This window comes from Rhineura floridana, chromosome 2 (genome assembly GCF_030035675.1).
Source record: "Rhineura floridana isolate rRhiFlo1 chromosome 2, rRhiFlo1.hap2, whole genome shotgun sequence".
Classification (NCBI taxonomy): Eukaryota; Metazoa; Chordata; class Lepidosauria; order Squamata; family Rhineuridae; genus Rhineura; species Rhineura floridana.
This window is the reverse complement of record NC_084481.1, coordinates 91,955,644-91,969,867: the sequence shown is the minus strand read 5'-3', so window position 1 is coordinate 91,969,867 and position 14,224 is coordinate 91,955,644. Positions and strand designations below refer to the sequence as shown.

The 14,224-nt window shown below is 46.2% G+C and overlaps 1 protein-coding gene across 6 annotated transcripts in view; it reads right to left on the bottom strand.

Moving 5' to 3' along the window:
* STK36 (serine/threonine kinase 36) overlaps positions 1-14,224 on the bottom strand; it is a 36,092-nt gene that overhangs the window by 8,741 nt on the left and 13,127 nt on the right. For 5 of the 6 annotated variants that reach the window (XM_061609319.1, XM_061609316.1, XM_061609318.1 and 2 more), the window contains exons 15-22: positions 13,123-13,264; positions 6,622-6,740; positions 6,407-6,511; positions 6,145-6,240; positions 5,587-5,681; positions 2,028-2,091; positions 1,228-1,338; positions 1,032-1,106 (exon numbers count right to left, since the gene is read on the bottom strand). In XM_061609319.1, the coding sequence (XP_061465303.1) occupies positions 1,032-1,106; positions 1,228-1,338; positions 2,028-2,091; positions 5,587-5,681; positions 6,145-6,240; positions 6,407-6,511; positions 6,622-6,740; positions 13,123-13,264 (807 nt within the window). The remainder of the gene's footprint in view (positions 1-1,031; positions 1,107-1,227; positions 1,339-2,027; positions 2,092-5,586; positions 5,682-6,144; positions 6,241-6,406; positions 6,512-6,621; positions 6,741-13,122; positions 13,265-14,224) is intronic. The other variant, XM_061609320.1, reaches the window with a different exon arrangement.

Here is a 14,224-nt window from a genome sequence, read left to right as displayed (position 1 = left end):
GATGATCATTGTGAGTTGTGCCACTAACTGTAACATTAAAATTAATAAACCTAAGTTAGTCATGTTTATTAACTTCAATGGGTCTACTCTGGACTACCATTGACTACCACCCACCGTTTCCAATATGGAAAATAGTGGATTCTGCAGGATCCTGAGACTCTGCTTTTATTTTATTACATTTAAACTATAACAACTTATTTTAAGAGGGAAGGAGAGAGAAACCAGCAACTTTCTAGTCCACAAGATTGCTGAGAAAAAGATGTTATAATATGCAGATGAGAAAACTAGCTAGAATTTCTTTGAGCGCACACACACTAGATTGCACTTTTCTTGTCTACAGTGTCCTCAATAATAATTTTAAATGCTTCAAGTCCTACAGAAAGAACTGAACCACACTGCCAGAAAATACACTTTGAGATTATCCTATGTGTACAACCACGGTAGCATACTTGGATGTTTAGGTCCCATTCTAGACACTGTGCTGTCTGTCCTTTCTCTATCCCAGCCTTACCTAACCTGGTGTCACCCATATATCAGCCCCAGACAACATGGAAAATTGTATTTATATATTGTGCTTGTTTTTATCTTTTTGTACACCGCCCAGAGAGCCTTCGGGCTTAGGGCGGTATATAAATTAAACTAACTAACTAAACTAACTAAACTAAATAGTCAGGGATGATGGGAGTTATAACCCAAAATATCTAGAGGGCCCCATGATGGGAAGGCTGCTCTGCCCTATGTTCCAAAGCAGCCCTTCCAACTGTTCATAGGGCAGTCTCCAAGGATCTCCATGAGCAGGAAGGACAGTGCCTGGGCGACAGCCAGTTCCCTACTGACCTACTGAGCTGTGGGGCTGGGCACAGTGCAACAGTGAGATGAAGTAGCCAATTTCTTGCCCTGCCCCATCCTGCTCTGCCTGACAAGCGAAGGCATTCCCAAACTTTCTCCAATACCTACTTCCTGGATCGTTTGTGGACACCCTCTAGAGAATACAAAGCAGCTGCTTGCTGAGACATAGAAGGAAGCCGTACCTGGGTTAATAGCTGCAGCAGCAAGAGCAGGAGCCCATCATAGAAGCCAGCTCCCATGGGAGGTGGCAGGCACAGCTGAAAGATGTAGAGAAAAGGATTAGACCTGGGATAGTGAAGGGTGCCAGGCCCCCGAGTCAGCCACTCTACTGCAGCCAGTGGCCTACGTGTCCCAGTCTGTCTGGTGCTGGTTTCTTACCTCTGCTGGTTCAGTGAATACAGTAGCTATAATTGACATGGCTTCCTCTCCCCCAAGTGTCACAGCAGCACCATACTGGATGAGGTAGGTCAGCAGCAATCCTGCAGCACTCTGTGTGGGAAGCGAGACCTCTGTGTAGAAGGCTGTATCTACACTTCTCAGTGCAGGTACAGGCACAATGCCCTCTTGCTTGCACTGGATGTGAATTGCGTTTTTAGACCACCACCACCCCGGCAGAACCGACAAGACTACTTTCTGCTTCCACGCCTACAGAAGTCCAACTGTGACACCTCTGACTTGATACAGTAACAGCCATAGCCCAGACGTATCTGGTACAGACTTGTCACAATGGGTAGTATCCAAAGCACTCATTCCACTACTGCAAGGATTTATGCTTGCACAACAGAACTCCCTCCCCTCCCCAAATTGCTCCAGACGATTAAGGAAACCCCCAGAAAAAATTTAGGAGGTGCATGGGAAGGGGGGGAAGCCCCACTGCGCCAGCATAAATCTTTGTGCTAACTAAATAAGTTCCTTAGCCCACTGGAGAACCTTTTCCACAGTCCATGAAGTTCTGTCTGCAATGCCTCCAACTGGGTGTGAGAACAGAACAGTTTGGCCCTTTCCTTGACATTGAGCATCTAACACATGTTTGCCATCAGGTGTATAATGGCAGGGTTTCCCCTCGAGCACAAACTGACAGCTGGGTCTAGTAATAATCAATTTATCCAATGCGGTGAAAGGGATTTATATCGAAGATTCTAAACTGAGCCACAGAGCCTGTTGGCAGGATGACTCACTAAAACAGAGGTAGCTGTTGCATGGTTGAAAAGCTCCATGGTTTCTTTCAGCAGCATGTCAGATCTAAACCAGAACCAAAGAAAAAACAGTATTAGAAGAATAGAACAAGTCACATCAAGGCGCTCACCGTCTTGGGCTATGCAGTTCTTTGACTTCTCAAGTTCTGACCAACCGCCACTCTGGGAAGGAGCTCAGGGGCTGCTGTCTCCAAAGGGAAGCAAGATCAGAGTGCAAAGAGCAGACAGGGCTGGGCAATTGGACCTATGGATGGCCCCACACACAGGATATGGATATAAGCAAAACCAGAAATGGTGCTTTAATCAATATATTGTTTGCAGGCGCTTACAGAAGCACTGCCTGAGTGGTGAGTGGCTCCACAAAGCCACTCTCTTTTAAGGGGCTTCTTAAATCTCACTGCAACAGCGTTTCCCAAGTGTCTGGTACCTGGGCAGGGGGGTGGGCTGAGAGTAATATTAGAGGCACAATTCACTCTAGAATGGGAGGGGGGGCCTTTATAGAGTGGGACAAGGGGAGTACGACTTTGCTCCTGCTTCTCAGTCTCTGTGTGGCTTTCGATATCATTGTCCATGGAAACCTCCTGGACCAGCTCTGGGGAATGGGAATTGGGGACACTGTGTTACAGTGGTTCCAGTCCTACCTATAGGACTGAGTCCACAGAGTAGCTTTGGGCAATTGTTTTTCAGCCCCCTGGCAGTTGTGCAATGGGGTGCCGCAGGGTACCACCTTATCCACAATGCTATTTAATATCTATATGAAGCCATTGGGAGCTGTCATTAAGAGTTTTGGGGTGAGAAGTCATTAGTATGCTGATGACACTCAGCTCTACCTCTCCAAAACATGTGAATCAGGAGAGGCTGAGCAGGCCTTGGACCAGTGCCTGGATGCAGTGGTGGGACAGATGAAGGAAAATAAGCTGAGCTTGAAGAGCAAGACGGAGCACTGTGGGCGAGCAGTTCTCATGTCTGAGAAAACTGGTTGACTGCCTGCCCTGGACAGGGTTGCACTCCCCCTGAAGGAGCAGGAATACAGTCTGGGGTTGCTTCTGGATCCAGCTCTGGCACTCGAGGCCCAAGTAGTCTCAGTGGCTAGAAGTGCCTTGTATCAGCTGCACCTGCTGAGAGAACTACAACCATTCCTGGACAGGGAGAGCTTGGCCACAGTCATTCAGGCATTGGTGACTTATTTATTACATTTTATATCCCACCTTTTCTCCAAGGAGCTCAAGGTGGCGCATATGGTTCTCCTCCCTCTCCATTTTATCCTCACAACAACCCTGTGAGGTAGGTTAGGCTGAGAGGCTGTGACTGGCCCAAGGTCACCCAGCAAACTTCATGGCGGAGTGGGGATTTGAACCCTGGTCTCCCAGGTCCTGGTCCAGCACTCTGACCACAACACTGACTTCAAGGCTAGAATACTGCAATGCACTCTAAGTGAAACTTCCCTTGCACTTCACCCAGAAACTGCAATTAGTGCAGAATGCTGCAGCCAAATTGCTGATGGGCGTTGGACCACGTCAGCATATAATACCTGTGCTCAGAGATCTGCACTGGTTGCCAGTTTGTTATTGGGCCAAGTTCAAGGTGCTACTACTAGTATATAAAGCCATTAATAGCTTGGGACCAGTTTACTTGCAAGACCACCTTACCCCATATGTGCCCACTTCACTCTCTAGAACAGGCACTGTTACAGGTGCCGCCTAACACTCGTTCTGTATTTATAAGAAATTGTTCTTTTAGTGTGGCAGCACCTCTTCTTTGGAACTCCCTGCCTACTGACATCAGGCAGGCACACTCACTGTATTCCTTTCAGCACCTGCTTAAAACTTTTCTTTTAAGGCAAGCCTTTCCAGACACACAGCTGTTGATCTGTTTTAATCTTTTTAGTTAGTAGCTGTTTTAACTGTTTTAAATATGCTTTAATTACTTATTTTTAACTGTTTTACTGATAATTTTAATGTTTTTTGTAAACCGCTTAGACGTCTTTACATTCAAGCGGTATTCAAATTTTGTTAATTAAATAAAATAGAATCAAACATGTATCAGCACATGAGAAGAGCTCTGCTTGATTAGACCAAAGACCCATCTAGTCCAGCATTCTGTTCTCACAGTGGCCAAACAGATGCCTTTGGGAAGCTCACAAGCAAGACATGAGCACGACAGCACTTTCCCACTCATGTTCTACAGCAATTGATATTCAGAGGTGTACTATCCCCGATACTAGAGGTTAAGATATAAGCATCATGACTAATAGCCATAAATCCAGAGATTCCCTTAATCACCCCCCAAGAACAGCTACTCACTCTCCTTGCAACTGTGGAATAGCCAAGTTACAATTATTCCTAGCATCTCAATCTCTCCATTGGCCAAGGATGGGTCTAGGCTTTCTGGAGAATGGTAATGTTTCTGGGATTCTCCCATACCCATCAACAATTCTGCAGACCGTGTATCAGGAAACCCTTCAAGATGTTGTTATTGTTCATATACTGGCAGAAAACAGTGCTGCATGGGGCCTCCCTGATCTAGCAGATGGCTTCAGTTTTCAAGGCACACTTCAGCCTCTCTTGGCTACAATTTGGCAACCACTGCATTACAACAACTGAGTTAGCGCAAGTGGTAAGAAGTCCCTTGCCGACATGTTTTGAGTTTTAACTGAAATTTCAGTTATATTTCACCTCTGAACTGGAGGATTAAGAGGAGCTACATCTTATTTCCAGATTTTACCCTCAACTTGTCTGGGTCAGTTGTTCATAAGTTTTTTTAGGGGGTGCGGAATATTACATTTCCAATTTTTGTTAAAAGCTTGAGTGCTCTTCTTCAAGGCAAGCAATACTTGCTAGGTACTTAAATGTTAGACTGGGAAGAAATGTCAGTATAAAGCTAAATAAGGCTGGGGATTGCACCATTGCCCACTAAACATGGTTATCTAACATAGTGGCTTCAGTAGGACCCTAAAAATCTCATTTCATTTAATTAAAAAATTCATTTTCAAAACAGCAACTTCCAGACCTCATTGTTGCTCACTGCCAGATGGTTGCTTTGGACTAAGAAACCATACATTTTGACAATGCTTATAGCCACCAGATGTTGAGTCTTTAATTCAACACAAGTCCCAGCATTCTCTCTATGGCCAGGCTTTGTAGACTCTGTGCTCCAACAAGCAGTTGAGAGGTTACTGCTAAGGCTCTATTGCATCAGATGAGCCACTCCAGAGTCTAGGGTAGGTACAGCAAACATTGAAAGAGTGTACTGGGGGGATTTCTGTTTACAGAGAACGGTAAAGCACCATGCACATCATCATCTTGCAAAAGATCTCTTGGACTGGCATGTTTTGTGATGGGGGTTGTAGGGGACATTCCCAGAGATATGCAGATCAGTTTCCTTTTCTATCAAGTGCCTCTCCACAGCAGCACTGACTCATTACTGGAGGCCATCTGCTTCTTGACAATCAATGCCAATCGGTGAAGTCTCTGCTAGCCCCTTTCCTTCTGTGTCCAAGTTGTCATGGCAAGAATGTGAAAAGCTCTAACGCAACACTTACTGAGGTGGAAGGATCTGTAGCTGGAGGAGCAGGAGGGAGAAGAGTCTCAGTGAGGCTTCAGCTGCCTGCACTTGTGCCACTTCAGTCAGTGGGACCTTTGAAAGAGACAAGGCTTAAACCTGAAACGCTGCCCCACAATCCATCACCTTTCTGTCCCATGTCCAGTCCACAGAGAGACTACCCAGTTTCTCTCCCACAGTGGTTCACTCTAAGATCATGGCTACCTCAATGTACTTTCCCTACCTATCCCTATCCCTTTGTAATATCTCTCCAGGTACCCCACCACCTTTTCTCAATCCTGTTCTCAGTTCCCTGCTTATGACTTCTCAAAACCCTGGCATTTCCAGTTAAAAAGGACCAGGGAGCAGGTGATGAGAAAGACCCCTGCTTCACACCATGAAAGCCACTAACAATCAGAGTAGACACTCTTGGGCAAATAGTTTAACTTGGTATAAGACAACTTCCATTCTTCCCCTCTACCCATCATTCCTAGGGCTGAGACTTCACATGTATTCTTGATGAGGCAGAAATCTTCGCAGTGTCAGAATAAATAAATACCTTGCCTTGCAGGTGACAGATCAGGGAACTCAGCACTTCTGGAGTTGCTAAGCGATGGCACAGAGTCTGACTGACATGGCAACAGGCATACAGGACCTGGGTGATGGAAAGGCAGAGCAAGATCAGACCAATGAAGCATCGTTTCTTTCTTCCCCAGCCAGGAGGGGAAAGGGGAAGACACACTGTATCAAAGGATAAGATGCCCTGGGCATCTATTCTCTGACTCCCCTAGAAACAAAAGAAACCTGGAGAGATGTGTTACCTTTAGCCCATTCAGAGAAGAGGCTGAGCGCTCAACTCCTGAGAGGAGGCTTGGCAGCAGGCAATTATTTTTCTCAATGAGCTTCTCAGCTACTCGCTGAGAGATCTGCAACAGAAATCCCTTGCAATTAGTGCTAACACCATTATCACTTTCCACCACTTGAGGGAGCTATAGAGCCAACTTTTCAAAAGCAAAAGTGCCAAGAAAACTCCCACCTGCTTTTTGGCCTTATGACATGTGGTATGCCCTCCTAGGATGCCACAGGATGCTGCTAAGGCTGCAGTAAAGGCAGCTCCCAAGCGTTCACTCCACTCTTGCACTGACTTGGGGGACACTGTTCAAAGGGAGGGTGAGAGCAAAAAGAATGCACTAAGTAAGGTTAACTACACCAAGCTGACAAGAGGTGGAAAAGAAATGCCTTTTACAGTGATATATCCCTTGACATCAAAAACAGTGCTAAGACAGATCTTGCCTTGTATTTAATGAAATTCTCGGCTTCAAACTCAGTGAGAAATCAGTAAGACCACAATATCTGAAAGTCATGCCCTTTAATAACCTAGAAGGCTTTGGAGTTGGTTGCAATTTTGTAGTAACAAAGAGACAATGCTTTTGCACACGCTCAAAATGTGTCCCGCAAGCACAAGATTTACTGCTACCGCAATGGGACTTTCCCTCCTCCTCCCCTGTGCACCCTCCTCAAATCTACTCCAGAGGGTTGAGGGCACCCCTAGAAAAGATTTAGGGGGTGCACAGAGGGAAGAGGCGAAAGAAGTCCCACTGCGCTAATGGTAATCCTTGCACTGACAGGGTGCTTACTTAGTGCTACGTTGGATACAAATCATCAAATCAGATTCCTGAGCATCTTCCCCATCTCCTTCCATTACCAAGGGCCTGCTTCCACATGAACAGATTTAAAGACACTCACAGAAGCTTACTCTTGTAATAACTTAGGTCCAAACCTCAAAGGCATTGCCCTCCACTGGAACAGCAGCAAAAGAGACCAATGGTGTACCTTTATAAAGTACTTCCACTTGTTTGGGGCCCTAGATCACACAAATGGCCATAGGTCATTTGCGTTGGATGAAGACAAAACGAAAGTAAAACTTTAGCTCTCCCTACAGCTTGTTCTTTATGCCAGTCTCCAGCTTCCATTAAATGTTACTTCATCATGCAATCAAAGGACATTTTGGACCCTTCTATGATTTTCAATCTATTTCTTCTGTATAATCCATATGGCACAGGCAAGACTTCCCTATAGCACACCTCTGAATACAGTTGCTAGGGATCTCAAGAGGGGGAGTGCTATTGTGAGTTTCCCATAGATATCAGGTTGGCTACTGGGAAAACAGAATGCTGGACTAAAATGGGACCTCAAGGTGAAGGGCGAGTATGAAATCTAATAAAGTAATAAAAATAATAGGCTAGACTGGTCTGATCTAACAGGGCTCATCTTATATTCTTACTACTGAAGTTGTATATGTATCACCTCCTGTACATTTATTGCACTTAGGCCTGACATAACTGAGTTCTTTTTTCTTGGTTATATTCCCTACTCTATGTGCTCCCTACTGTGGGTAACATTTGCACTATTCTGTGTATAGTAAAATTGTGTGCTTTTAAAAAACTCCTGAATATCTCCTTTGAGACTCAGTTATTTTGTCCCCCGTTGATCTTTCCTTCCTTTCCTCAAAGGAAATAATTATGCAAAAGATATACTTTGGGAAATAGTTTCTTTAAAAAGACAGTTTTCATTACATTCACTATAACTGAGATGAGAAATCCATCCCATTAATTGTCCCCCTTCTAATACTAAGAAATAATGAGGAGACCCAGTGCCTGCAGGAGGAAGGGGAACACCACCATCCCTTCCAGGGAAAGAGAGCCATTTGCTGCTGCTATCTGCCTGTCTGCTTGCTGCTGCTGCTCGGCTACCGCTACCACCACCACCACCCTTTCCTGGTTGGACTTCTGCTCTGCGGGGGCCACGCCTTGCAGGACCAGGTCCCACGTACTCAGCCAGCTGTGGCTGATTTTTTCCACCTGTCCCCTCTCTGGAGGGGATACATAAGCCGGCTGGCTGAGGGGGCTCCTGCTTTGTCTGCCTTTTTCTGGGTCTTCAGTTATGTGCCTGGGAGAGAGGACTCAGAGCCAAGTGGGGAGACCTCAGGGGGGCCCCAATTAGTGTAGTAATGGGTAGAGGGAGATATGGCATTGTGAGGAGGACTTGCCAGGTAAGGGGAACGCGGCCCAGGCAGTTAATGGCTGTGCCTTGTTCCAGTCCTCCCCACACCTGCAGGTTTGTTGGTCGCCCTATCAGCCGACTCTCAGGCCTCTGGATGCTGCTCCTAAATGCCAGATCGGTGCATAATAAGATCTCCCTCATTCACAATAGTGGATGAGCAGCCGACCTGACATGTATAACCGAGACCTGGGTGGGTGAGCAGGGAGGAGTCAGTCTCTCCCAGCTATGTCCACCAGAGTATCTGGTCCAGCATCAGGGTAGACCTGAGGGTCGGGGAGGGGGGTTGCTGTGGTCTATAGGAGCTCCAACTCCCTCTGCAAGCACCCTGTCCATCTGACTACTCGTCTGGAGTGTTTGCACCTTATGTTGGGTCAGCAGCACAGACTGGCGATTCTGTTGGTGTACCGCCCACCCCGCTGCCCAACAGACTCCCTAGCTGAGCTGACGGAGGTGGTCTCGGGTGTACTGTTGAGATCCCCCAGACAGTTGCTTCTTGAGGATGTCAACATCCATGCCAAGGCCACCTTATCCGGGGCGGCTCAGGATTTCATGGTCTCCATGACAACCATGGGACTGTCCCTATATGCCATTGGCCCAACACATGTAGCAGGGCATACTCTAGATTTGGTTTTTGCAACTGGACATGGAGTTGGTGATCTGAATGTGGGGGGCCTTGCATCAGTCCCTCTGCCATGGACAGATCACTGCGAAGTTTAGACTTACAGCGGCTTTTCCCCTCTGCAAGGGTGGGGGATCTATTAAGTTGTTCCTCCCCCAGAGACTAATGGATCCGGATGGTTTCCAAAGGGCTCTGGGGAGTTTTCCGGCTGATAGGGCTGATGCTCCTGTCGAAACCCTGGTTGAACTGTGGAATATGGAAATGACCCGGGCGGTTGACATGATTGCTCCTGAGCGCCCTCTCCTGTGTAGAGCTCGTAGGGTTCCATGGTATACCCCAGAGCTGAGAGCGATGAAACAATATAGGAGACGGCTTGTGGGCAGATGGAGGCAAACTCCTAGCGGATGCAATTATACACTGGTAAGTGCCTATGGTAAGCTGTATTTAGGGGCAGTGAGGGTGGCAAAAAAAAAATATTTTGCTGCCACTATCAAATCATCAATCTGCTGCCCAGCGCAGCTCTTCAGAATTGTCCGGGGGCTATTACACTCTGGCCCCAGGGACATGGTAGAACCATCTGAGGCCCGCTGTGATGAATTTGCTAGGCAAAATCTTTAGCATCCTCCAGGACTTAGACTCCAGTGTTATAGCAGGTGAATCAAGTGAGGTATCCAGAGCACAGCCTTGTCCCGATTTCTTGGATGAGTTTCAGTTGGTGCAGCTTGAGGACGTTGACAAGGAGCTTGGGCAGGTTCATGCAACCACTGCTGTGCTGGATCCTTGCCCTTCTTGGCTAATAAAAGCTAGCAGGGATGGAACAGCCGGCTCAGCCAGGGAAGTGATTAATGCCTCCCTGCGAGAGGGGGTGGTCCCTGGCTGCCTGAAAGAGGCAGTAGTGAGACCACTCCTGAAGAGGCCCTCCATGGACCCAGAAAATCTTAATAACTCTAGGCCGGTAGCAAATGTTCCATTCCTGGGCAAGGTCCTGGAACGAGTGGTTGCAGGCCAGCTCCAGACACTCTTGGATGAGACAGATTATCTGGATCCATTTCAGTTGGGTTTCAGGCCTGGTTTTGGCACGGAAACGGCCTTTGATGACCTTTGTCGGGAGAGAGACAGGGGGAGTGTGACTCTGTTGATTCTCCTTGATCTCTCAGCGGCTTTCGATACCATCAACCATGGTATCCTTCTGGGGAGACTAGCTGAGTTGGGAGTGGGAGGTACTGCATTGCAGTGGTTCCACTCCTACTTGGCAGGTCACCTCCAGAAGGTGGTGCTTGGGGAACACTGCTCAGCACCCTGGACTCTCCAGTATGGGGTTCTGCAGAGGTCAGTTCTATCCCCCATGCCATTCAACATCTACATGAAACCGTTGGGTGCGGTCATCCGGAGCTTTGGAGTGCGTTGCCATCAGCAGCTCTATTTCTCCTTTTCATCTTCTTCAGGTGAGGCTGTCAATGTGCTGAACCAGTGCCTGGCTGCAACAATGGACTGGATGAGGGCTAATAAACTGAGGCTCAATCCAGACAGGACTGAGATGCTGCTAGTGGGTGGTTCTTCTGACCAGATGGTGGATGTCCAACCTGTTCTGGATGGGGTTGCACTCCCCCTGAAAGAGCAGGTTCGTAGCTTGGGGTTCTCCTAGAACCATCTCTGTCACTTGAGGCTCAGATACCCTCTGTGGCATGGAGTGCCTTCTACCAACTTCGGTTGGTGGCCCAACTACGTTCCAATCTGGACAGGGATAACCTGGCTTCAGTTGTCCATGCTCTGGTAACCTCCAAGTTAGATTACTGCAATGCACTCTACGTGGGACTGCCTTTGAAGACGGTTCGGAAACTGCAGCTTGTGCAAAATGCAGCAGCCAGATTGGTAACAGGGACCAGACGGTCCAAACATATAAAACCAATTCTGGCCCGCTTGCTTTGGCTGCCTGTATGTTTCCAAGCTCAATTCAAGGTGCTGGTTTTGACCTATAAAGCCTTACACGGCTTGGGACCACAATACCTAACGGTACGCCTCTCCCGATACAAACCCACCCATACACTACGGTCAAGATCAAAGGCCCTCCTCCGGGTGCCTACTCTGAGGGAAGCTCGGAGGGTGGCAAAGAGGGAGAGGACCTTCTCAGTGGTGGCCCCCAAATTATGGAATGACGTTTGTGACGAGGTGCGCCTGGCGCCCACACTGTTATCTTTTCAGTGCCACGTCAAGACTTTCCTCTTCTCCCAGGCATTTTAGTATGTGTTTTAAATTGTTTTTATATTATAAAATATAAAAAAAAATTATATTTTATATTGTTTTAAATTTTAAAATTGTGTTTAAATTGTTTTTAAAATATGTGTTTTAAATTGTATATTTGTTTTAATGTTTTTGATTGCTGTAAACCGCCCAGAGAGCTTCAGCTATGGGGCGGTATACAAGTGCAATAAATAAATAAATAAATAAGATGAGAGAGAGAGAGAGAGAGAGAGAGAACAAATGCAAAGTGCCTATATTTAATTGGAGCTACCGCACTTTGCATATTTTTTTTAAAAACTTACCTAAATGCTATAAATTAAAATTGATTTAATTTAGATCCCCCACTAAAGAACACTGTTGCAAGCAAGAGGGAATCAGGATGAAAAAGAGTATTTTAGAGATATGGGCAACATTCCAAACAGTGAAAAGGAGAAAGTGGTTCAAATTTCCAAAAACTAGAAGGAGACATCCAATAAAACACTGACAAGCAGAAATTATAACTGACTGACAGGGAGAGGATAGGATGGGAACTTTGTCATGCTGCAAAGTTATATGCGAGTAAGGCAAGGGTGGACTGCCCTTTGCAAAGACGCAAGGAACTCCTCCCACTATGGGGTAAAAGAGCTCCCACCACTAACATTCAAAGCATGTTGGAATTGAACTGAAAGGCCAGGTCAAGGAATGGTGTCAAGGAAAAAGAAAATAGATCCAGATTAATTTTATTGTATATTTATTGAGATGTTTTTATTAATTTACTGTTTATGACTATTGTTCGACTATTTGTTTTATTTTTGTAACTGTTAGAATGAATTATGTAATTTTTTTTGATGTTGTAAGCCACCTTGAGCATGGCTTAGCTATGGAAAGGCAGCACACCAACAAATGATGATGATGCTTGATGGGAAGCCCCTAATGTGGGGGTGAGAATTAGAAGTAAGGGACAGTGGCACAACTGGACCATGGCGAAAATTACATGAAGGGTCTGAGTTAGAGCCAATCTGAAACAGAAAGCCAACTTTCATGAACATTTTTGCAACCCTCATGAAAGTACTCCCCTTTTTGTGACTTTTTCTGAGGGGGGAGGGAAGAGAACTTGTTCTATTGCTATATACTGCTAGACTGCTATTTTCTCTTTTACAATGCTGCTTAGCAATGACATTGCTACAGCGCAGTATGACAAAATGGGAAATATTTCTACTGCTAAACCTACTCAGACGGCACACCCTGTCTTGCCAGGCTACTCTATGAGTTTCAGTGCAGTGTAGCATGGCAAGAGAGAACATTGGCTCAGTTGCCTCAGCAATAAGGCACAGTCCTTTGCCAAGGACAATAGGGCTTCAACTGTCCTCAGTCACTGCCATGTAGCCAAATCTGATTAGCACTGTGGTATATCGACACCATCACATTCGCTGTGTGATCCTTGATTGACTGGGCTCACATGGCAAAGGCAATTTTAAAAATGAAGCAGCGAGGGGGAACACAACAGCTGCAAACGTTTACTTGTAACTACAAGTAAAAATGAAGAGGCTAGTTTGGAGGGGAGACATTGAGGGGCTTTTTGCACTATCCCCCAAAATATGGGAGGATGGGCACTTTCTCCACAGTATTTGTTACCTTCCTCAGCTGGCTGGTCACAGCTACCACCATGGCAAAGTGCATCCAGCAGGGAGTGATGCTCCTCAAGCAAGCTGGTGTAGAAGGGAATGGAGATGGAGGAGCAGGTGCAATCCATACTCTCACACAGGCGGATGAAGCACTGTAAGGATAAGAGACAAGGGATGATGTTACAATGAGAGTAGAGGAAGACTTGAGGAGGAGAGAAATACTGTTAAGATCAATGTACGCTGACTGTGCTGCTGAAATCAGAGCAGCTACAGATGTGCCTAGAGCAGGGGTGGGAACCCAAAGCCCAAATTCCCTTTTGGGCAACCTTCCAGGAGCCACAAGCCATGCTGGATATGGCCAGAGGCAAAAGTGGGCAGAACAATGGATGTAGGCTAATTTCTATACACACTCACATACCCCTCTCTATTCTCTATCCAAGGAAGCAAAAGGCATTATCAGTGTTTATTTTATTTAACAAAATTTATATACTGCTTGATTGTATTTTTTTAAATACAAAGGTAGTGGGGAGGGTGTATGGCACATGTGTAGTTCCTGTGCAGGGTGGGAGCCTGTGCAGCTAACTGAATGATAGGAGAAAGTCACCAGATGCCTTCAGAGTGAGAGTCTGCAACTGGCAGAAGGCTGGCCCTCCCTGGGTGTGAGATGGGAGTAGATGTGCCCTGTGTGAAAAATATTGAGTGGGTCTGACTATTCCCAATTCTCTCAGAGGCCTACTAGGATAATTGGTTCAAGTAGGTTTTGTTGGTGGGCTCTTGTTCATATCATATCATGTGTTCAGGAGGAGTCTTAGTAAGGAGGAACATGGGTGATGTCACCCCAATTTCAGTGATCATGGGTAGAGTGAGGTATAGCCACGGGGAGATAGTAACCTATCAGAGAAGTTTTCTCCCTCTCTCATAACACCAGAATTCGTGGACATCCAACAAAGCTGAATGTTGAAGGATTCAGGACAGACAAAAAAAAGTAGCCCATAATTCACTCCCACAGGAAGCATTGATGGCCACCAACTTGGGTGGCTTTAAAAGACAAATTCATGGAAAATAAGGCTATCAATGGCTACTAGCAATGATGGCTATGCTCTTCCTCCATG